General features: G+C 40.2%; 1 protein-coding gene across 4 annotated transcripts in view; it reads left to right on the top strand.

The window, feature by feature from the left end:
- Positions 1–7250, top strand: part of LOC113875575 (zinc finger protein 665-like) — a 36396-nt gene extending 29146 nt beyond the window's left edge. For 3 of the 4 annotated variants that reach the window (XM_027514069.1, XM_027514070.1, XM_027514071.1), the window contains one exon: positions 4286–7250. In XM_027514069.1, the coding sequence (XP_027369870.1) occupies positions 4286–6615 (2330 nt within the window). In that variant the 3' untranslated portion in view covers positions 6616–7250. Of the gene's footprint in view, positions 1–3535; positions 3573–4285 lie in introns of those variants that run through there. The other variant, XM_027514072.1, reaches the window with a different exon arrangement.
- The last annotated feature ends 15216 nt before the right edge of the window (positions 7251–22466 follow it).

Below are 22466 nucleotides of genomic sequence, written 5' to 3'. Positions count from 1 at the left end.
TCTCTTTTCTTCACACCCTCTCAAGCATTTATTGTTTGTAGACTTTTTGATGGTGGTCATTCTGACCAGTGTGAGGTGATACATTTTTGTGGTTTTGATTTGCATTTCTCTCATAAGTAGAGATGTCAAACATCTTTTCAGGTGACTGTTGGCCATCTGTTTGTCTCCTTTGGAGAAATATCTGTTTTGATCTTCTGCCCAGTTTTTGATTGGGTTGTTTGTTTGTTTTGATATTAAGCTGTGTGAACTGTTTGTATATTTTGGAAATAAATCCCCTATAGGTATCATCATTTGCATATATAGTCTCCTAATCCAAAAGTTGAATTTTTGTTCTTTTTTTGGTTTCCTTTGCTTTGCAAAAAGGTTTTAAATTTAATTAGGTCTCATTTGTTTGATTTTGCTTTTATTACCATGACTGTAAGAGATAGATCCAAAAAAAATTTGCTGACATTTATATCAGTGTTTTGGATTTGTTTTCCACTATGAATTTTATAGTATCTGGCCTTGCATTTAGATGTTTAACACAGTTTGAGTTTATTTTTGTATGTGGTGTTAGAGAATGTTGTAATTTCATTCTTTTTCATATAACTATCCATTTATGCCAGCATCACTTATTGAAGAGATTTCTTCATTCTGTATTCTTTCCTCCTTTGTTATACAATAATTGACTCTAAGTAAACTGGTTTATTTCTGGGTTTTCTCTCCTGTTCTACCAATCTGTGTTTCTGTTTTGTGCCATCTTCATACGACTTCCCTGGTGGCTCAGACGGTAAAGCCATCTGCCTACAATGCAGGAGACCCAGGTCCAGGTTCACTCCCTGGGTCAGGAAGATCTGCTGGAGAAGGAAATGGCAACCCACTTCAGTATTCTTACCTGGAGAATCCCATGGACAGAGGTACCTGGTAGGCTACAGTCGATGGGGTCACAAAGAATTGGACACGACTGAGCAACTTCACTTTCACTTTGTTGACTCTCAGTTTGTAGTGTAGTCTGAACTCAGGGAACATGATTCCTCCAGCTCTGTTCTTTGTCAAGATCATTTTAGATATCAAAGTCTTTTGTATTTTGGTACAAATTAAGTTTTTCTTTGTTTTATGAAATATGTCATTGTTAATTTGATAAGGGTTGCATTGAATATGTCGATTGCCTTGGATAGTATGGTCATTTTGACAGTGTTACTTCTTATGTATATGTTTGTGCCATCTGTTTGTGTCATCTTTGGTATCAGTCATCAGCATCTTATAGTTTTATGAGTACAGTTCTTTTGACTTCTTAGGTAGGTTTATTCCTTAGAATTTTATTCTTTTCTATGAGATGGTGAATGGGATTGTTTCATTAATTTCACTTTGTGATATATCATTATTAGTGTATAGAAATGCAGCAGTTTTTTATATATTTTGTATCCAGTAAGTTGACTCTGTTCATTGATGAGGTCTAGTAGTCATCTGGTGGCATCTTCGGGATTTTCTGTCTGTAGCATCATAGTGACAGTTTTACTTCTTTTTAATTTTTTTTAACTTGAATTCCTTTTGTTTCTTTTTCCTTTCTGATTGTTGTGGCTAGGACTTCCAAAAATATATTCAATAGAAGTGGCAATAGTGAACATTCTTGTCTTATTCATGTTGTTAAGGGGAATGCTTTCAGTGTTTCCCTGTTGAGTATGATGTTAGCTGTGTATTTGACATATACAGTCTTAATTATGTTGAGGTAGGGTCCATCTGTGCTGACTTTCTGAAGGGTTTTTATCATAAATGGCACTTGAATTTTGTCAGAACCTTTTCTGCATCTATTGATGATCATATGGTTTTTAGTCTTCAACTGTTAATGTGGTTGTATCATAGTGATTAACTTGTGGATATTGAGAAATCTTGCATCCCTGCAATAAATCCCACTTGATCATGGTATGATCCTTTTATGTCCTTTTATGTATTAGTAACTGTTTGAATCTGCTCTTTTGAACTCAGGGAAGGTCTAGGAGAATAAAGCCTTTATTCTACAAAAAAGAGTTGGATGCCTCAGAAAGGCTTTTGTAACTGGGAAGGTCTTCCAGAGTCAGTTTCAATCCCTCCTTTTCTTTGATACTCCTCGATCTTGAGATGAACATGTGTGGAAGAAGAAATGAAATAAATGTCCAATAGAGAGGTTAATCATACTTGACAGAGGAACCCAGGTTTAGATAGCCTTTTCCTGGATTTTCCTTCTGATTTCTGCTGATAAGATTCTTACACAATATCCTGGAATATTGTGTATGTTTTTCTTGAATATAAGCATTCCATTGTAACTTACAAAATTCACAGTTCGATACATTACATTGTAAATAGTATAACAGGTATTATCCTGCTTTCTCCATATATCACAGTCACTTTTAAAATCTCTCTTGTTTCTGTCCCATACCCATAGTATAATGCCCATAAGCTTACTGAACCAGTTCTTTTCTTTTAATGTCAGTATATTAGTTTGTGCTCTCAGTTATTTTCACAAAGACATGCAGTCACAAGCTGATATCTGATATAAACCTGTGTACCCTATGCTCCATGCAGGCCCTTTCTTCATCCTGACCATTCCTCACATAGTACCTTGATATGGATGGAAACATTGTTCGTACCTATCACATCCCTCCACGTTCTACATACTCTCACTGTAAAGATAATGTCTGGTCATCTATTGAACAAGTTTCTCAGGACATGACCTAAATCACTCTGTGCATCCATGATGACTCACAACCCATTTCAAGATGGGATGGTTGAATAATAGTTAAACAGAGTACTTCTGACTTGTATCTTCCTTGACATTTTCTTTCTAAGTTCCTTGTATTTTTTTTTTCTTTTTTTCTTTTTTTAATATTTTCTAGTCTATTCATTTGGTGGGTGGTCATGTTTACAAATAAGTTTTCTCAGTCTGTAGGTTCAGATTCATATCCTGGTTCTCTTACCACTTTGTGCACCAATTGGATGTGTCTCCTGCTCTGATTAGAGAAAAGCATGTTAATTTACCTCAAGCCTTTTAAAGCAAATTAGTGCTGTGAGTAGTACATGTTTTATAGTAAATACTCAAAATGTATTTTTGTTTAAAAAAGGTGATATCTATATTCTGTCATGTTTTTTATGATACGACTTTATCTACATTTTATCTTTTTAAATTTTTATTTATATTTTAATTGAAGGATAATGGCTTTACAGAATTTTGTTTTCTGTCAAACCTCAACTACATTATATCTTGTATGCTTTTCACTTGCAACATTTTTCAGCAATATTGTGTCTGACCCTAGTCAATAAATACACAAAGAGCGCTCTTTATTTATTTTATTTTGGTGCCATTAAACTAGGTAATTAAGAATAGTACATGGGTAGAGATTAGCCTTCCTTGATGGCTCGGTGGTAAAGAATTCACCTGCTAATGCAGAAGATGCAGGTTTGATCCCTGAGTCAGGAAGATCCCATGGAGAAGGAAATGGCAACATACTCCACTATTCTTGCTTGGGAAATCCCATGGACAGAGGAGTCCGGTGAGCTACAGTCCATGGGTCGCAAAGAGTCAAACACGACTGAGCGACTGAACAACAACAACATAGGTAGGGATTGCTTTGTTTATTGGCTGTAAGAAAACTGGTGAATATTTTACGTCTCAATTTATGTATCATTTACAGATGATGGTCTTTTAGCATGTATTCTGCAATACAGCTGACACATACTACTTGTTAACGTTGTAAAATGCCTTTTCTTTTTGGGTACGTAGTTCTATAGCAGATTTAGAAAACTACGTTGTTTCCAAAAGATTGTTTTAGTCATATTCTTCACTTTCTCATTTGTTTTCAATTGTAAACAACCAATTATGAATAGTTATTAACTGGGTAAGCTTGGTTTTGGATTATTTACTGTTACAATATACAATATTTTGTTTAGAATTTATTGATGTATAGTAAGTATGCAGAATACAGTGATAGTGTAATATTTTTCTTTTCAATTTGAGACAACTGTTGATTGATACCTTCCTAAGGGTCCTGATAGAAAAATATTCTGTTTTTGAGAGTTGGCCTAAGATTGTCCAATGTGAGTGTGTTTGGCATATGGTTTTTAAAACTAGGCTACCTTAACGGTGAATTTATGTTATGCTTTCTTAAGTTAAGAATTCTATTCCTTTAGTGTTTCTAAAAACTTAAGGTCATCATTGTGGTGTTTCATAGCTTGGCATAAGTATTACTTTTGGTATAACATATATTCAACATGAAACATTTATTTTTGAATTATTGTGAGCAGGATACCTATGATTCTTTTTATTTTGTAGATATTTCTCCTACACATGTGATCAAGCATTTACAACTGGAAGTGAACAGTGATAAACTAGAAACATTCCAAACATTGATGCTGGGAAGACCTGAAAGCTGTGAAATCAAACATTTTCATCTTTGGGAAAGTGAGGAAAATATGTGTGACTTTGAGTGTCAGGGGAGAGATGACAAAAAAAATTACAAAGGAACACCTGTAAGCCTTAATGGAAATGTGCCTAATGGAAGAGGTTCGCGTGAGATAAAGGATGCAGGAATCAAGCCCTTTGGAAATAGGTTTGGGTTTAACTTTCAGGATAAACTGCAGATATTTCAAACTGGCAGGATAATTTCTGAATATTATGAAGTTGAAAGGTCTGTCAACAACAGTTTCTCATTTTCACCACTTCAAAGAATTCCTCCTTGTGTCCAAACCAGTGTTTCTAATATATATGGGAATGGTTATATGAATCCTTCAGTAATAATGCAAGAACTCAGAATACACAAGAAAAAACTTTACAAATGTGATGGGTGTGACAAGGCCTTTCGTGGAAAGTCAATCCTTTTAAGTCATCAGACAGTTCATACTGGAGAGAAACTTTACAAATGTGATGAGTGTGGCAAGGCCTTTACTCACAGTTCACAACTCAGGAGACATAAGAAAATTCATACAGGAAAGAAATTATTTAAATGTGATATATGTGAGAAAGTCTTCAAGCGAAATGCAAAGTTTGCTGGTCATCAGAGGGTTCATACTGGAGAGAAACCTTACAAATGTGATGAGTGTGGCAAGGCCTTTCGTGTAAAGTCATACCTTTTAAATCATCAGACAGTTCATATTGGAGAGAAACCTTACAAATGTGATAAGTGTGGCAAGGCCTTTACTCACAGCTCAGACCTCAGGAGACATAAGAAAATTCATACAGGAAAGAAATTATTTAAATGTGATATATGTGACAAAGTCTTTGGCAGAAATTCAAACTTTGCTGGTCATCAGATAGTTCATACTGGAGAGAAGCCTTACAAATGTGATGAGTGTGGCAAGGCCTTTTGTGTAAAGTCAAAGCTTTTAAGTCATCAGACACTTCATACTGGCGAGAAACCTTACAAATGTCATGAGTGTGGTGAGGCCTTTCGTGTAAAGTCAACCCTTTTAAGTCATCAGACAGTTCATACTGGAGAGAAACTTTACAAATGTGATGAGTGTCACGAGGCCTTTCGTGTAAAGTCAACACTTGTAAGGCATCAGACAGTTCATACTGGAGAGAAATTTTACAAATGTGAGTGTGGCAAGGCCTTTCATGTAAAATCAACCCTTTTAAGTCATCAGACACTTCATACTGGAGAGAAACCTTACAAATGTGATGAGTGTGGCGAGGCTTTTCGTGTAAAGTCAACCCTTTTAAGTCATCAGACAGTTCATACTGGAGAGAAACCTTACAAATGTGATGAGTGTGGCAAGTCCTTTCGTGTAAAGTCAACACTTTTAAGTCATCAGACAGTTCATACTGGAGAGAAACCTTACGAATGTGATGAGTGTGGCAAGGCCTTTCGTGTAAAATCAAAGCTTTTAAGTCATCAAACAGTTCATACTGGTGAGAAACCTTACAAATGTGATGAGTGTGGCAAGGCGTTTTCTGTAAAGTCAAACCTTTTAAATCATCAGACAGTTCATACTGGAGAGAAACCTTACAAATGTGATGAGTGTGGCAAGGCCTTTCCTGTAAAGTCAACCCTTTTAAGGCATCAGACAATTCATACTGGAGAGAAACCTTACAAATGTGATGAGTGTGGCAAGGCCTTTCGTTTAAAGTCATACCTTTTAAATCATCAGACAGTTCATACTGGAGAGAAACCTTACAAATGTGATGAGTGTGGCAAGGCCTTTCGTGTAAAGTCAATCCTTTTAAAGCATCAGACAATTCATACTGGAGAGAAACCTTACAAATGTGATGAGTGTGGCAAGGCCTTTCGTGTCAAGTCAACCCTTTTAAGTCATCAGACAATTCATAGTGGTGAGAAACCTTACAAATGTGATGAGTGTGGCAAGGCCTTTCGTGTAAAGTCAATCCTTTTAAAGCATCAGACAATTCATACTGGTGAGAACCGTTACAAATGTGATGCGTGTGGAAAAGTCTTCCGTAAAAAACCACATCTTCTACTTCACTGGAGAATTCGTACTGGAGAGAGACCTTTCAGATGTAATGAGTGTGGCAAGTTCTTCAGTCGAAATTCACACCTTAAAAGACATCGGAGAATACATATAGAGAAACCTTTCAAATGTTTCGAGTGTGGAAAATCCTTTACTCACGTCTCAGCGCTCACTAAACATCAGAAAATCCATACATAAGAGAAACTTATGTGAATGTGGTATATGGTAGAAGTCTTCAAAATTCAAAGTTCAAAATTCACACCCTACTGTTGGTCAGATAATTCATACTACTGAGAAACCATACAAATATCGTGAGTGTGGCAACATCTTAGGTTTCATGAGAAAATTCATACTGGGTAGAAGTCAGATACATATGTATTTATTAGTCAGGTGTTTAGAACATGAATTCATTCTATAAAGATTCCTCACCAATTTCACAAATGTTAAAAAAAGAAAAGAAAACCCTATCCTCACATCTCACATCTCACCAGTAATATCAAAGTATTTATCCTGGAGAAAACACAAAGCAGTGTAATGTGTGTGGCAAGGATCTTACCCAAAAGTCACAAGATAAGAACATAGTGGAGCCATACTTACCAGACTCAGTGGTTGTGGCAAATCCTTTACGTTTTTCAGTCTATGTATTCTCTGATGACTTTAGTTCAGGTTCTCAGCAGCTGCAGTAAGTCCGTATTTGAAGAGAAGCTATAGAGATCTTTTCGTGTAAAAGAAACCTGAATTCTAACTCAGCAAAGATGATTCTTTGGGACAGTAGTCCACCATTTTTTGGTCTCCTAGCTTTCTGAATAAAGTCAATATTCCTTGCCCAACAAGTAGTCTCTCAGTTTATTGGCCTGTTGTGTGGTGAGCTCTAAGAGCTTGGCTCTGGTAATACATTGATCAAATGCATTTCCTACATGTGTTTCATGATGGTGTCTGGGAAGGAATCAATGAGATGAAGGGGCTGACTTCATTAGATACAATTCATTCACATCCATGTTTCGTGGAAAAACACACAGCCTGAATTACAAAATTTAATAGTGTGTGTGATTTCGCAATAGGGAGGGCAGAAAATAATGTAAAACTAGGACATGACTCATCATGGTCAGTAGGATCCGGAAGCCCTTCTGTACATAGTCCAGCCTGTTATAAAACATAATGTTCTACCAACTGACGTTGAACAGAGTAGGCAAGATGTTAAAAGGACTGGGCTTTTTGTAGGAGAGGGACAGTTACCAGGGACTGATGGTGTGCTAGGAACAATGCATAGGAAAAGGGTCATGTTCTCCATTGGGTAGAAATAACTCTTGTATGTATGATTAAAGAAGAGTTACTCTTATTTGTGGAAATTGAAGACAGAGCTGTCACGATCTTTGTAGACTGGGACCTGGGCACTGGAGTCGACGAGAAGAAGGAAGCAGGGGACCCAAGTCTCGAGTGAAACCAGGGTGCTTTATTTGCAGAAACGCATGTTTATGTATCTTTATACAAGGCAGCTTCAGGCAGTAAAAAAATTGAGCAAAAACAAAGCCGAGTGAAGTAAGCCAGAAGGAAAAACACCAATACAGTATAATAATGCCTATATATGGAATTTAGAAAGATGGTAACAATAACCCTGTGTACAAGACAGCAAAAGAGACACTGATGTATGGAACAGTCTTATGGACTCTATGGGAGAGGAAGAGGGTGGGGAGATTTGGGAGAATGGCATTGAAACATGTAAAATATCATGTATGAAATGAGATGCCAGTCCAGGTTCGATGCACGATACTGGATGCTTGGGGCTAGTGCACTGGGACGACCCAGAAGGATGGTATGGGGAGGGAGGAGGGAGGAGGGTTCAGGATGGGGAACACATGTATATCTGTGGCGGATTCATTTTGATATTTGGCAAAACTAATACAATTATGTAAAGTTAAAAAAAAAAAAAGCCAAGCAAATAATAATCTTGAAAGGGCCAGAGAGCATTCCATATCCTGAAGAAGAGGGGCATAACTGAATAGATTACCTTTAAGTAAAAGATCACTGAAGGGAATCCAAGCAGATGCTCTTTCTCATGACCTCAATCCTGAGAACTGTGTGCAGCTCTGCTCGTTCCTGTTCTCTAGGAACTGGTAAGGAATAGAGTCCTTGAGAAATGGCACACGAAAGAAGAAAATATCATGTTGGATCCTTTAAAGTTGAATGTCCCCTGACAGTTCCCACTTTTTTATTTTTTCATAATTGGGGATGACTGTATGACGGCACACAGAGCGCCAGCGGCTGCAATAGCGCACAGAGTGCGGCCAAGATGAGCTACCCCATGTCCTGAGATCAAGGGCAGAGGCCGGGAGGACCCCATGCCCAAGGGGCGGCAGCCAAGAGGAGTTACCCCATGTCCGAGGTCAGGGGCAGTGGCCAAGAGTGCCAGGCTGCGACAGCACAGGAATGGCCGAGAGGACCTACCCCACAACCAAGGTCAGGGGCGGCGGCCAGGAGGAGCTACCCCACATCCGAGGTCAGGGTAGGAAGCCGAGAGGACCTACCCTGCGTTCGAGGTCAGAGGCAGCGGCCGGGAGGACAAACCCCATGTCCAAGGAGCGGTGGGTGCGTGGTCGCAGGAGGGCCTAAGGAGCTTTTCCACGTTCAAGGTCAGAAGGGGCGGTGGTGAGGAGATACCCCTCGTCTGAGGTAAGGAGCAGCAGCTGCGTTTTGCTGGAGCAGCCGTAAAGAGATACCCCACGCCCAAGGTAAGACAAACCCAAGTGAGACGATAGGTGTTGCAAGAGGGCATCGGAGGGCAGACACACTGAAACCATAATCACAGAAAACTAGTTAGTCTAATCACGCTAGGACCATAGCCTTGTCTAACTCAGTGAAACTAAGCCATACCCGTGGGGCCACCCAAGACAGGCGGGTCATTGTGGAGAGGTCTGACAGAATGTGGTCCACTGGAGAAGGAAATGGCAAACCACTTCAGTATTCTTGCCTTGAAAACCCCAAGAACAGTATGAAAAGGCAAAATGATAGGATACTGAAAGAGGAACTCCCCAGGTCAGTAGGTGGCCAAAATGCTACTGGAGATCAGTGGAGAAATAACTCCAGAAAGAATGAAGGGATGTAGCCAAAGTAAAAACACTATCCAGTTATGGATGTGACTGGTGATAGAAGCAAGGTCCGATGCTGTAAAGAGCAATATTGCATAGGAACCTGGAATGTCAGGTGCATGAATCAAGGCAAATTGGAAGTGGTCAAACAGGAGATGGCAAGAGTGAACGTCAACATTCTAGGAATCAGCGAACTAAAATGGACTGGAATGGGTGAATTTAACTCAGATGACCATTATATCTACTACTGCGGGCAGGAATCCCTTAGAAGAAATGGAGTAGCCATCATGGTCAACAAAAGAGTCTGAAATGCAGTACTTGGATGCAATCTCAAAAACGGCAGAATGATCTCTCTTCGTTTCCAAGGCAAAACATTCAATATGAAAGTAAATCAAGTCTATGCCCCAACCAGTAACGCTGAAGAAGCTGAATTTGAGTGTTTCTATGAAGACCTACAATACTTTTTAGAACTAACACCCAAAAAGATATCCTTTTCATTATAGGGGACTGGAATGCAAAACTAGGAAGTTAAGAAACACCTGGGGTAACAGGCAAATTTGGCCTTGGAATACGGAATGAAGCAGGGCAAAGGCTAATAGAGTTTTGCCAAGAGAACGCACTGGTCATAGCAAACACCCTCTTCCAACAAGAAGAGAAGACTCTACACATGGACATCACCAGATGGTCAACACAGAAATCAGATTGATTATATTCTTTACAGCTAAAGATGGAAAAGCTCCTTACAGTCAACAAAAACAACACCAGGAGCTGTCTCTGGCCCAGATCATGAACTCCTCATTGCCAAATTCAGACTTAAATTGAAGAAAGTAGGGAAAACCACTAGACCATTCAGGTATGACCTAAATCAAATCCCTTATGATAATACAGTGGAAGTGGGAAATACATTGAAGGGACTAGATCTGATAGATAGAGTGCCTGATGAATTATGGACAGAGGTTCATGATATTGTACAGGAGACAGGGATCAGGACCATACCCATGGAAAAGAAATGCAAAAAAGCAAAATGACTGTCTGAGGAGGCCTTACAAATAGCTGTGAAAAGGAGAGGAGAAAAGGAAAGATACAAGCATCTGAATGCAGAATTCCAAAGAATAGCAAGAAGAAATAAGAAAGCCTTCCTCAGGGATCAATGCAAAGAAATAGAGGCAAAGAACAGAATGGGAAAGACTAGAGATCTCTTCAAGAAAATTAGAGACACCAAGGGAACATTTCATGCAAAGATGGGCTCGATAAAGGACAGAAATGGTATGGACCTAACAGAAGCAGAAGATATTAAGAAGAGGTGGCAAGAATACACAGAAGAACTGTACAAAAAAGATCTACACGACCCAGGTAATCATGATGGTGTGATCACTCACTTAGAGCCAGACATCCTGGAATGTGAAGTCAAGTGGGCCTTAGAAAGCATCACTACAAACAAAGCTAGTGGAGGTGATGGAATTCCAGTTGAGCTGTTTCAAATCCTGAAAGATGATGCTGTGAAAGTGCTGCACTCAATATGCCAGCAAATTTGGAAAACTCAGCAGTGGCCACAGGACTGGAAAAGGTCAGTTTTCATTCCAATCCCAAAGAAAGGCAATGCCAAAGAATGCTCAAACTACCGCACAATTGCACTCATCTCACATGCTAGTAAAGTAATGCTCAAAATTCTCCAAGCCAGGCTTCAGCAATACATGAACCGGGAACTTCCAAATGTTCAAGCTGGTTTTAGAAAAGGCAGAGGAACCAGAGATGAAATTGCCAACATCTGCTGGATCATGGAAAAAGCAAGATTCCAGAAAAACATCTATTTCTGCTTTATTGACTATGCCAAAGCCTTTGACTTTGTGGATCACAATAAACTGTGGAAAATTCTAAAGGAAATTGCAATACCAGACCACCTGACCTGCCTCTTGAGAACCTGTATGCAGGTCAGGAGGCAGCAGTTAGAACTGGACATAGAACAACAGACTGATTCCTTATAGGAAAAAGAGTAAGTCAAGGCTGTATATTGTCACCCTGCTTATTTAACTTCTATGCAGAGTACATCAGGAGAAACACTGGGCTGGAAGAAGCACAAGCTTTAATCAAGACTGCTGGGAGAAATATCAATAACCTCAGATATGCAGATGACACCACCCTTATGGCAGAAAGTGAAGAGGAACTCAAAAGCCTCTTGATGAAAGTGAAAATGGAGAATGAAAAAGTTGGCTTAAAGCTCAACTTTCAGAAAACAAAGATCATGGCATGTGATCCCATCACTCCATGGGAAATAGATGGGGAAACAGTGGCAACAGTGTCAGACTTTATTTTGGGGGGTTCCAAAATCACTGCAGATGGTGACTGCAGCCATGAAATTAAAAGACGCTTACCCCTTGGAAGAGAAGTTATGACCAACATAGATAGCATATTGAAAAGCAGAGACATTAGTTTGCCAACTAAGGTCCGTCTAGTCAAGGCTACGGTTTTTCCAGTGGTCATGTATGGATGTGAGAGACTGTGAATAAAGCTGAGCACTGAAGAATTGATGCTTTTGAACTGTGGTGTTGGAGAAGACTCTGAGAGTCCCTTGGACTGTAAGGAGATCCAACGAGTCCATTCTGAAGGAGATCAGCCCTGGGTGTTCTTTGGAAGGACTGAATGCGAAAGCTGAAACGCCAGTACTTTGGCCACCTCATGCGAAGAGTTAACTCATTGGAAAAGACTCTGATGCTGGGAGGGATTGGGGGCAGGAGGAGAAGGGGACGACAGAGGATGAGATGGCTGAATGGCGTCACTGACTCGATGGACGTGAGTCTGAGTGAACTCTGGGTGTTGGTGATGGACAGGGAGGCCTGGAGTGCTGCGATTCATGGAGTCCAAAGTCTCGGACATGACTAACTGAACTGAACTGTAGATACTTTTGTGAAAAAGGCCCTGACAAAGTGAGTTTGTTTAGTTTGAACAATTTTAGTTGTAAAGCATTGGTATTTTGCAAGTATAATCACCAGGATAATTATCAGCGTTATAGTTCCAGATCCAATACTATGTGTAATGCCTTGAAACCATCTTCGAGGGTCTAGCCCAGATAATTGATCAGCCTGCTGTTCAGGTAAGGTTTCCAAATTGTTGGAAGAGGGTAGACTCCTTTAGAAGGTTTCAAAGGTTTCCTTTTGCAACAATTAATTGTACATTTAAGGAAACATTATTATGCATATCTTGCAAATGAAATTTTTTTCCCCAATTGTAAGCACTATGGTTGAACCAAAGAGGAGTGATACAAAATTGAGTAGAATTCCAATCACAATTTAGTAATACTTGTTTTTGTAAATCTATTAATTGTTCACAAACCCATTGGATGGCTGTTTTTAATTCCTGAATTTTATCTTGAACTTTTTCATCTTTCTGAACCTGAGTGACCCATAGAGTATGAGCATCTTTAGTCCAATTTTGAATAGTTTTGTGTTTGAATTCAAGTTTGTAAAGCAGTGTCTGCGATAGCAGCAGTGGTGCAAATGGCTGTTAACCCCAAAATACCAAGAATCAACCATCTAATTAATCACTTAGATCGTCAGAGTAATTTAGTGAGTAACTGGGAGGTCAGTCCTGCCATGGGACCCTCTTTCCAGGGTCGTTGGAGATCTACTGGCAACCACAGACTATGTTGAGATTGAAGAATCAAAAGGATTCATTTTTTTAGAGAAATAGAGGAATTAAGACATGTATACAATTTGCAGTCTATACAAGTCACAGAATGTAAAGTCTTATTAAATTGTAAGTTTCCTATGGTGATAACCAAAGGAAGGGGAATGCAAGCTTGTATAAAATATGAATGAGTGTAATGGAAGGAATAGTTACTATGACTATGACTGGTCCCTGTGAAATATCCAGTCCAAGTTCCAAGTTTTTCAGTATTTGGAGCAAGTTTCCAGATGTATTACTGTTCAGGCCCAATTTGTTTATTGAGGACAATTTGAGGGTGAGGAGGTGCCATTCAACCATCAAGCCAGCCAAGGAGTCCTTTGTCATGGAAGTGTTCCATTGAACTGTTTGTAATCTTCCATGTTACTTGAGTAACATAATCCCACATAGTACTGTTAATATCATCTGAGCAGTTAGATAACCACATACCATAGGGTCCCCAATCAACAAGGTTGTAATTGGCCACAAACATTAATTTCCATGATCTAGCTGGACATCTATCTCAATAAACAGGAGTATATTTAAAACCCTTATAAGTAAACCCCTTACATTCCATTTTTTGTCCTTTTCCTAGAGTTTTGGTAGTATTGACATCGTTCTCATGAAAGGACAGGGCAGTAAACAGTCTAAACAATGTGTGGAAGTTCTTTTTTGGAGGCAGGATGAAAGCCCACGTTTGTCGACCAACATTAATACATAATTCTGCTGGGCCCATGCATAAAGGAAGGATTTTATAGCCTAGAGGAATGTTAACTAATCTTCCTTCTTCCTCAGGATGAAAAGTCCCCTCCAAGCTCCAAGGAGCAGGCATATGTACTGAACCATTAGTGGATACAACCGGTCCTATATGTGTCCATTCTACAACCTGCAATAAAGGGGGGTTAGGTATATAAGGCTAATAAGTGTGATTAATCAAGTCAGCCTGAGCGGGGGAAGCAAAAGCAAGCAAAGCAAGCATAGCAACAAAAATATTTTCAGGATTCCAAGGCATCCTCTGTTGAGAAACCAGATTTTCAGCTTGATTAGTAAGGGTTTTTATCTGTCCCCAAGTGGGGAGATCATAAGGTTGATGACCTCGAGTGCGGCGTTTCTTGGAAAGTTTTAAAGTCGCCATGGCTTCTACTGGAAACTCCTCCTCCTGGGGATTTTGCCATTTCTTATCTATCTTGAATGCCAGTGGCTCCCCTGGGGTGGATCTTCCGAAGAGGGAGCCACCTGATTTCGTTTGGTCCATCTGGAGAAATACAAGCATACCCCTTTTCCTGTAATATTAATTTTCCAGATTTCCATTGTTTAGTCAACCCATCTTGATACCAAATGGGCAGAGGAAGAGAAATATCCTTCAATGCCTCAAAATGTTTTTCTGCTTTGTCAATATATCGTCTTGTGGCAAGTTTAAAATTTTTAAACAAATAAAGCTGTATTAACAATAGTTATAGGATTATAAGAATATATTGCACTGAAATCTGTTGGGGTCCTTTAATGGACCGGAACCTGTCGGTCTGGAGTCGATGATAAGAAAGTGAAAGAGAGAGAGAGAAAGAAAGACACGGGGACTCAAGCTCTGATGGAGCAAATGTGCTTTAATGATCTTTCTGTGAGTATACATAGGCTGTTGTACAAGAAATTTCTTTTGATAATGATAAAGATCAGAAAACCAAACGTACAGCAACTGTTACCAAGGGAACAAGGGATTAATAATGGTCACAAGGTCAGGAGACAATCCGTATCTCAAGAAAGAGGATTGAGACTAAGCAGTTTTGTTGTAAGGAGAATGTTTACTGAAGGCTTTCAAGCCTGTCTCATCCTATGACCTCAGTCCTGGGAGTGGTGTGCTGTTCCACTGGTTTCTGACAACAGAAACTGATAAAGAACAGAGGATTTATGAGGAACAGCATGTTGGAATCCTCCTGTTAAACCTTCCCTGACAATTCCCCCTTATTTATATTATTTGTAAAAAGGGTTCTGACCATTTGAGTTTGTTTAGTTTTAACAATTTTTTGCATGAAGGCAATGGTGAACGACAAATATAATTGTCAAGACAATCACCAAAATTACAGTTCCAGACCCAGGGCTTTGAGTAATGCTTTGAAACCATCCACGTGGGTCTAACTCAGATAATTGATCAGCTAGTTGTTCATCTAAAGTTTCCAAATTCGTGAAAGGGGCCAATTTTTAGAAAAGGTTTCAAAGATTTCTTTTTGTAATAATTGTACATTCAGAGAGGCATTATCATGTGTGTTTTGTAAATGAAATTTGATTTGTTCCCAGTTGTAGGTACTATTATTGAATGGAACAGGTGTAACACAAAATTGAGTAGAATTCCAATCCCATTTTAGCATCACCTGTTTTTGTACATCTATTAATTGATCTCCAACCCATTTGATGACTGTTTTTAGTTCCTGTATTTCATCTTGAATATCCTCATCTATCTGAGCCTGAGTGGCCCACATAGTATGAGCATCTTTAGTCCAATTTTGGATAAAATTATGTGTTTGAATTGAGGTTTGTAAAGCAATGCCAGTGATGGCAGCAGTGGTGCAAATAGCTATTAATCCCAAAATGCCAAGAACCAGCCATCCAATGAATCGTTTAGATCACTGGAGCACTTTAGTAAGTAACTGGGAAGCAAGTCCAGCCATGGGGCTTTCTTCCCAGGGCCGCTGGAGATTTATTGGTAGCCACAGACTACATCGAGATCGAAGAATCAAAAGGGATTCATTTCTTAAGGAAACAGAAGAGTTAAGACAAGTATACAATTTGCAATTTATACAAGTTACAGAACGTAAAGTCTTATTGAATTGTAAACTTCCTATAGCTAGAACAAAAGGAAGGGGAACACAAGCTTGTATGAAATATGATTGATTATAACGAAAGAAATAGTTTCTATGACTACGATTGGTCCCTGTGAAATGTCCAGTCCAAGTCCCAAGTTCTTCCGTGCTCGCAGCAAGTTTCCAGGTGTCCCACTGTTCAGGCCCAATCTGTTTATCGAGGAAGATTGGAGGATGAGGGGGGTGCCATTCCACTGTCAAGCCACCCTAGAAGTCCTTTGTCATGGTAATGTTCCATTGTAGTGTTACTAACCTGTGCTTCTTGAGTAGCATAATCACACATAGTGCTGTTAATATCATCTGAGCAGTTAGATAACCACATACCTTGGGGTCCCCAGTCGGCAATTGTATGATTAGCCACAAACATTAATTTTCCTGATTTGGCCTGACGTTTGTCCCAACGAGCCAGAGTGTATTTAAAGTTCTTATTAGTAAACCCTTTGCATAGTGTTCTTTGTTCTTTCCCTAACGTTTCAGTAGTATAAAACATGGTTCACGGACAAAGAAAGGGCAGTAAATGCTCTAAGGAACGTCCGAAAGTCCTCTTTTGGAGGCAGGGCAAAAGCCCAAGTTTGTCTGCTAATGTTTATGCATAATTTTGCTGGGCCCATACACAAAGGAAGGACTTCATAACCTAGAGAGCTATTAATTAATTTCCCTTCTTCTTCAGGGTGTGAGGGCCCTTTAAGGGCCTTAAGAAGGCATATGTATGAAGTCATTGGTTAATACTATTGGTCCTTTCTCCGTCCATTCTACAACCTGAAGTAAAGGGGGATTGGGTATGTAAGCCTGGTAAATGTGATTGATTAGTTCAGCTTGAGCGGGGAGGGGTGGGGTGGGGGGGAGGTGGGGGGAGGTGGCGGGAGGCTCAAGCAAGCAAAGCAAGCAAGGCAAGAAAAATATTTTCAGGACTCCGAGGCGTTCTCTATTGAGAAACCTGATTTTCAGCTTGATTAGTAAGGGTTTTAATTTGTCCCCAAGAGGGGAGATCATAAGGTTGATGCCGCCGAGGGTGGTGCTTTCTGGAGATCATTAGAGCCGCCATAGCCTGTATTGGAATTTCTTCCTCCTGGGATTTTTGTTGTCTCGCCTCTATGTTGAGGCCGGGGGGGCCCTCTTGGGTCGGATTTTCCAAAGAGAAGCCCTGTGAGTTCGTTGGATCCATCTGGGGAAACACAGGCCTACCCCTTTCCCTATAAGATTAATTTCCGAGATTTCCATGGTTTATTCAACCTGTCTTGGTACCAAGTAGGCAGAGGAAGAGAAGAGTCCTTTAATTCCTCAAAATGTTTTTCTGCTCATGTCAAGATATCTCCTTGCAGTAAGTTTAAAAAAATTAAAGCAATATTAAAAATAGTTATAAGCTTAAAGAATGTATTGCGTTAGAATCTAGTAAAGTCTGCTCTGGATAAGGAAGGTAAAAGTGTTCCTGTGTATTCCCCCTTATTTAATTATTTATTTGTAGTTTCAGTCGGTAATGTGTTTGGTTAACTATGTCCTGTGCTTGTGGTTTATAAGAAATATCTGTAATCTGTTTAATAGAGAATGAATGTAAAAATTGTTTGAACTGCTTAGAAATATAGGCAGGGCCATTGTCTGTTTTTATAGAATTAGGTGCTCTCATTATTGCAAAGTAAGCTAACAGGTGGGTTATAACATGTCATGTAGTTTCATCTCGAAGAGGTGTGGCCCATATAAAAGAATTTGTATCGATCAAGACATGTAAAAAGAAAGAGGGAGAAGGTTCAGAGCAATGAGTTACATCCATTTGCCATAAAATTCTCTTTCATTTGTCAGAAACCTTTTTTATATGTTTGTGTTCCTCATTTTGGAGTTCCCTGGTGGCTCAGGTGGTAAATCGTCTGTCTACAATGCGGGAGACCCGGATTCGATCCCTGGGTCCGGAAGATCCTCTGGAGAAGGAAATGGCAATCCACTCCAGTACTATTGCCTGGGAAATCCATGGGCAGAGGAGCCTGGTAGGCTACAGTCCATGGGGTCGCAAAGAGTCGGACACAACTGAGCGACTTCACTTCACTTTGGTGGAAAACTATCTTGACTGTAATAACTGTAGTCATCTGGTTCTTGCTGTTTGCTTTTATATCTGTAACTATATAATGAACTTTGTATCTAAGTGGCTTAGGCATTTAAGTTACAAGTGATTGTTCATGCTCCTGCAGTTTCCACTGCCTCCTCTAGCTATTACTCAGGACCCCTGGATCAGAGACCCTCAATATGAGGATAAGGAGAATATGTTGCCTCAACAATTTAGGGTCTACGCCCCTTCCCAGCGGGAAGAAGTTACAGAACGGTTTCTCCACCCCTTTCCCTGGCAACAATATTCTCCTAAAAGCAGGAGGAAATGAAAGAGTTAAAGCTTAGGCAGGCAGTCCAAGGCCCTGTAAGGAGGAGACAAACATTCTCATTCATGCTTTCCTTAAACCTTGTGCAACAATGTATCTTGCCAGAGAACTGATCTTTCTTTAGGTCCAGAACTAATGATCACACAGCAGAATGTCTTAGTCATGGAAATGCTTTTCTTAGGCTCTATCATAATGATTATAATTGCAACAAATCTTGCCTGGGAAGCTATATCTCAAGACTTGTACCCCTGCTTACACAGCAACAGTATATCTTGCATAGAGACATTGTCTGGAACCTGTTCTCCCTGGCTAATCTTGTACCAAAGTTATCTCAGCATGTATGTCTTGAGAAAGGGCCTAATAGACTTCTTACAACGTTGAGGTATTATTTTTATCTGTTCTCAGCACAAGTTGAGAGGTATATAAGGTCCCACTTAAACTAATGAGGTGGATACTCTTTCTACCCCCATAAACCTTCTGCCTTTTACTTGACTGATCTAGTTTGACTTCTAAAGGAATTACTGTTCACCCTGTGAAGAAAGCTGAATGCCGAAGAATTGATGCTTTTGAACTGTGGTGTTGGAGAAGACTCTTGAGAGTCCCTTGGACTGCAAGGAGATCCAACCAGTCCATTCTGAAGGAGATCAGCCCTGGGACTGCTTTGAAGGGAATGATGCTGAAGATGAAACTCCAGTACTTTGACCACCTCATGTGAAGAGTTGACTCACTGGAAAAGACTCCGATGCTGGGAGGGATTGGGGGCAGGAGGAGAAGGGGACGACAGAGGATGAGACGGCTGGATGGCATCACTGACTCGATGGACTTGAGTCTGAGTGAACTGCAGGAGTTGGTGATGGACAGGGAGGCCTGGCGTGCTGCGATTCATGGGGTCACAAAGAGTCGGACACGACTGAGCGACTGAACTGATTTGTTCTCCAGATGCACTTATATTTTCTCTCTTGCTCCCTCTGACTGTTCTTCCCCTTCATTCCGTATTCCAAGGCCAAAATTTCCAAGGCCAAATTTTGGCCTTGGAATACAGAATGAAGCAGGGCAAAGACTCGTAGAGTTTTGCCAAAAAAAAATGGACTGGTCATAACAAACACCCTCTTCCAACAACACAAGTGAAGACTCTATACATGGACATCACCAGATGGTCAACACCCTAATCAGATTGATTATGTTCTTTGCAGCCAAAGATGGAGAAGCTCTATACAGGCAGCAAAAACAAGACCAGGAGCTGACTGTGGCTCAGACCATGAACTCCTTATTGCCAAATTCAGACTTAAATTGAAGAAAGTAGGGACAACCACTAGACCATTCAGGTATGACCTAAATCAAATCCCTTATGATTATACAGTGGAAGTGAGAAATAGATTTAAGGGCCTAGATCTGATAGAGTGCCTGATGAACTATGGAATGAGGTTCGTGACATTGTACAGGAGACAGGGATCAAGACCATCCCCATGGAAAAGAAATGCAAAAAGGCAAAATGGCTGTCTGGGGAGGCCTTATGAGTAGCTGTGAAAAGAAGAGAAGCAAAAAGCAAAGGAAAAAAGGGAAGATATAAACATCTGAATGCAGAGTTCCAAAGAATAGCAAGAAGAGATAAGAAAGCCTTCTTCAGTGATCAATGCAAAGAAATAGAGGCAAACAACAGAATGGGAAAGACTAGAGATCTCCTCAAGAAAATCAGAGATACCAAAGGAATATTTCATGCAAAGATGGACTTGATAAAGGACAGAAGTGGTATGGACCTAACAGCAGAAGATATTAAGAAAAGAATACAAAGAAGAACTGTACAAAAAAGATGTTCACAACTCAGATAATCATGATGCTGTGATCACTGATCTAGAGCCAGACATCCTGGAATGTGAAGTCAAGTGGGCCTTAGAAAGCATCACTATGAACAAAGCTAGTGGAGCTGATAGAATTCCAGTTGAGCTATTCCAAATCCTGAAAGATGATGCTTTGAAAGTGCTGCACTCAATATGCCAGAAAACTTGGAAAACTCAGCAGTGGCCACAGGACTGGAAAAGGTCAGCTTTCATTCCAATCCCAAAGAAAGGCAATGCCAAAGAATGCTCAAACTACCGCACAATTGCACTCATCTCACACGCTAGTAAAGTAATGCTCAAAATTCTCCAAGCCAGGCTTCAGCAATATGTGAACCGTGAACTTCCTGATGTTCAAGCTGGTTTTAGAAAAGGCAGAGAAACAAACCAGAGATCAAATTGTCAACATCTGCTGGATCATGGAAAAAGCAAGAGAGTTCCAGAAAAATATCTATTTCTGCTTTATCAACTATGCCAAAGCCTTTGACTGTGTGGATCACAATAAACTGTGGAAAATTCTGAAAGAGATGGGAATACCAGACCACCTTATCTGCCTCTTGAGAAATTTGTATGCAGGTCAGGAAGCAACAGTTAGAACTGGACATGGAACAACAGACTGGTTCCAAATAGGAAAAGGAGTATTTCAAGGCTGTATGTTGTTACCCTGTTTATTTAACTTATATGCAGAGAACATCATGAGAAACACTGGACTGGAAGATACCAAGCTGGAATCAAGATTGCCGGGAAAAATATCAATAACCTCAGATATGCAGGTGACACCACCCATATGGCAGAAAGTGAAGAGGAACTCAAAAGCCTCTTGATGAAAGTGAAAGTGGAAAGTGAAAAAGTTGGCTTAAAGCTCAACATTCAGAAAACTAAGATCATGGCATCTAGTCCCATCACTTCATGGGAAATAGATGGGGAAACAGTGGAAACAGTGTCAGACTTTATTTTTCTGGGCTCCAAAATCACTACAGATGGTGACTGCAGCCATGAAATTAAAAGACGCTTACTCCTTGGAAGGAAAGTTATGACAACCTAGACAGCATATTCAAAAGCAGAGACATGACTTTGCCAACAAAGGTCCGTCTAGTCAAGGCTATGGTTTTTCCAGCGGTCATGTATGGATGTGAGAGTTGGCCTGTGAAGAAGGCTGAGCACTGAAGAATTGATGCTTTTGAACTATGGTCTTGGAGAAGACTCTTGAGAGTCCCTTGGACTGCAAGGAGATCCAACCAGTCCATTCTGAAGGAGATCAGCCCTGGGATTTCTTTGGAAGGAATGATGCTAAAGCTGAAACTCCAGTACTTTGGCCACCTCATGTGAAGTGTTGACTCATTGGAAAAGACTCTGATGCTGGGAGAGATTGGGGCAAAAGGAGAAGGGGACGACAGAGGATGAGATGGCTGGATGGCATCACTGACTCGATAGACATGAGTCTGAGTGAACTCCGGGGGTTGGTGATGGACAGGGAGGCCTGGCGTGCTGTGATTCATGGGGTCACAAAGAGTCGGACATGACTGAGCGACTGATCTGATCTCTTCCTCTGCCCATTTGGTATCAAGAAAGGCTAACTAAGCAATGGAAATCTGGGAAATTAATCTTACAGGTAAAGGGGTATGCTTGTATTTCTCCAGATGGATCCAACGAACTCAGTTGGCTTCCTCCTCGGAAGATCCGCCCCAGGGGAGTGTCCAGTGTTCAAAATAAAGACCAAAAAACAAAACCGCGGGAGGAAAATATTCCAATACAGGTCATGGCAGCTCTAAAAATCTTCAAGAAGCACTGCCCTCGATGTCATCGACCTCATGATCTCCCTACTTGGGGACAAATAAAAACCCTTACTAATCAAGCTGAAAATCTGGTTTCTTAACAGGGAATGCCTTGGAATCCAGAAAATATTTTTGTTGCTATGCTTGCTTTGCTTGCTTTTGCTTCCCCTGCTCAAGCTGAATTAATTAACCATACTTACTGGGCCTATATACCCAACCCCCCTTTACTGCAGGTTATAGAATTGACAGATAAAGGACCAATCGTATCCACCAATGACTCAGTACATATGCCTCCTCGTTGGAGCTTGGAGGGGCCTTTTCATCCTGAGGAAGAAGGGAGAATAATTAATATTTCTCTAGGGTATGAAGTCCTTCCTCTCTGCATTGGTCCAGCAGAATTATGCATTAACATTAGCTGACAAACATGGGCTTTCATTCTGCCTCCAAAAGAAGAACTTTCAGACATTGCTTGGAC

Source organism: Bos indicus x Bos taurus, chromosome 18 (genome assembly GCF_003369695.1).
Source record: "Bos indicus x Bos taurus breed Angus x Brahman F1 hybrid chromosome 18, Bos_hybrid_MaternalHap_v2.0, whole genome shotgun sequence".
In the NCBI taxonomy this organism is placed as follows: Eukaryota; Metazoa; Chordata; class Mammalia; order Artiodactyla; family Bovidae; genus Bos; species Bos indicus x Bos taurus.
Note: the sequence above shows the minus strand (reverse complement) of the source record. Positions and strands in the feature narration are given on the sequence as shown.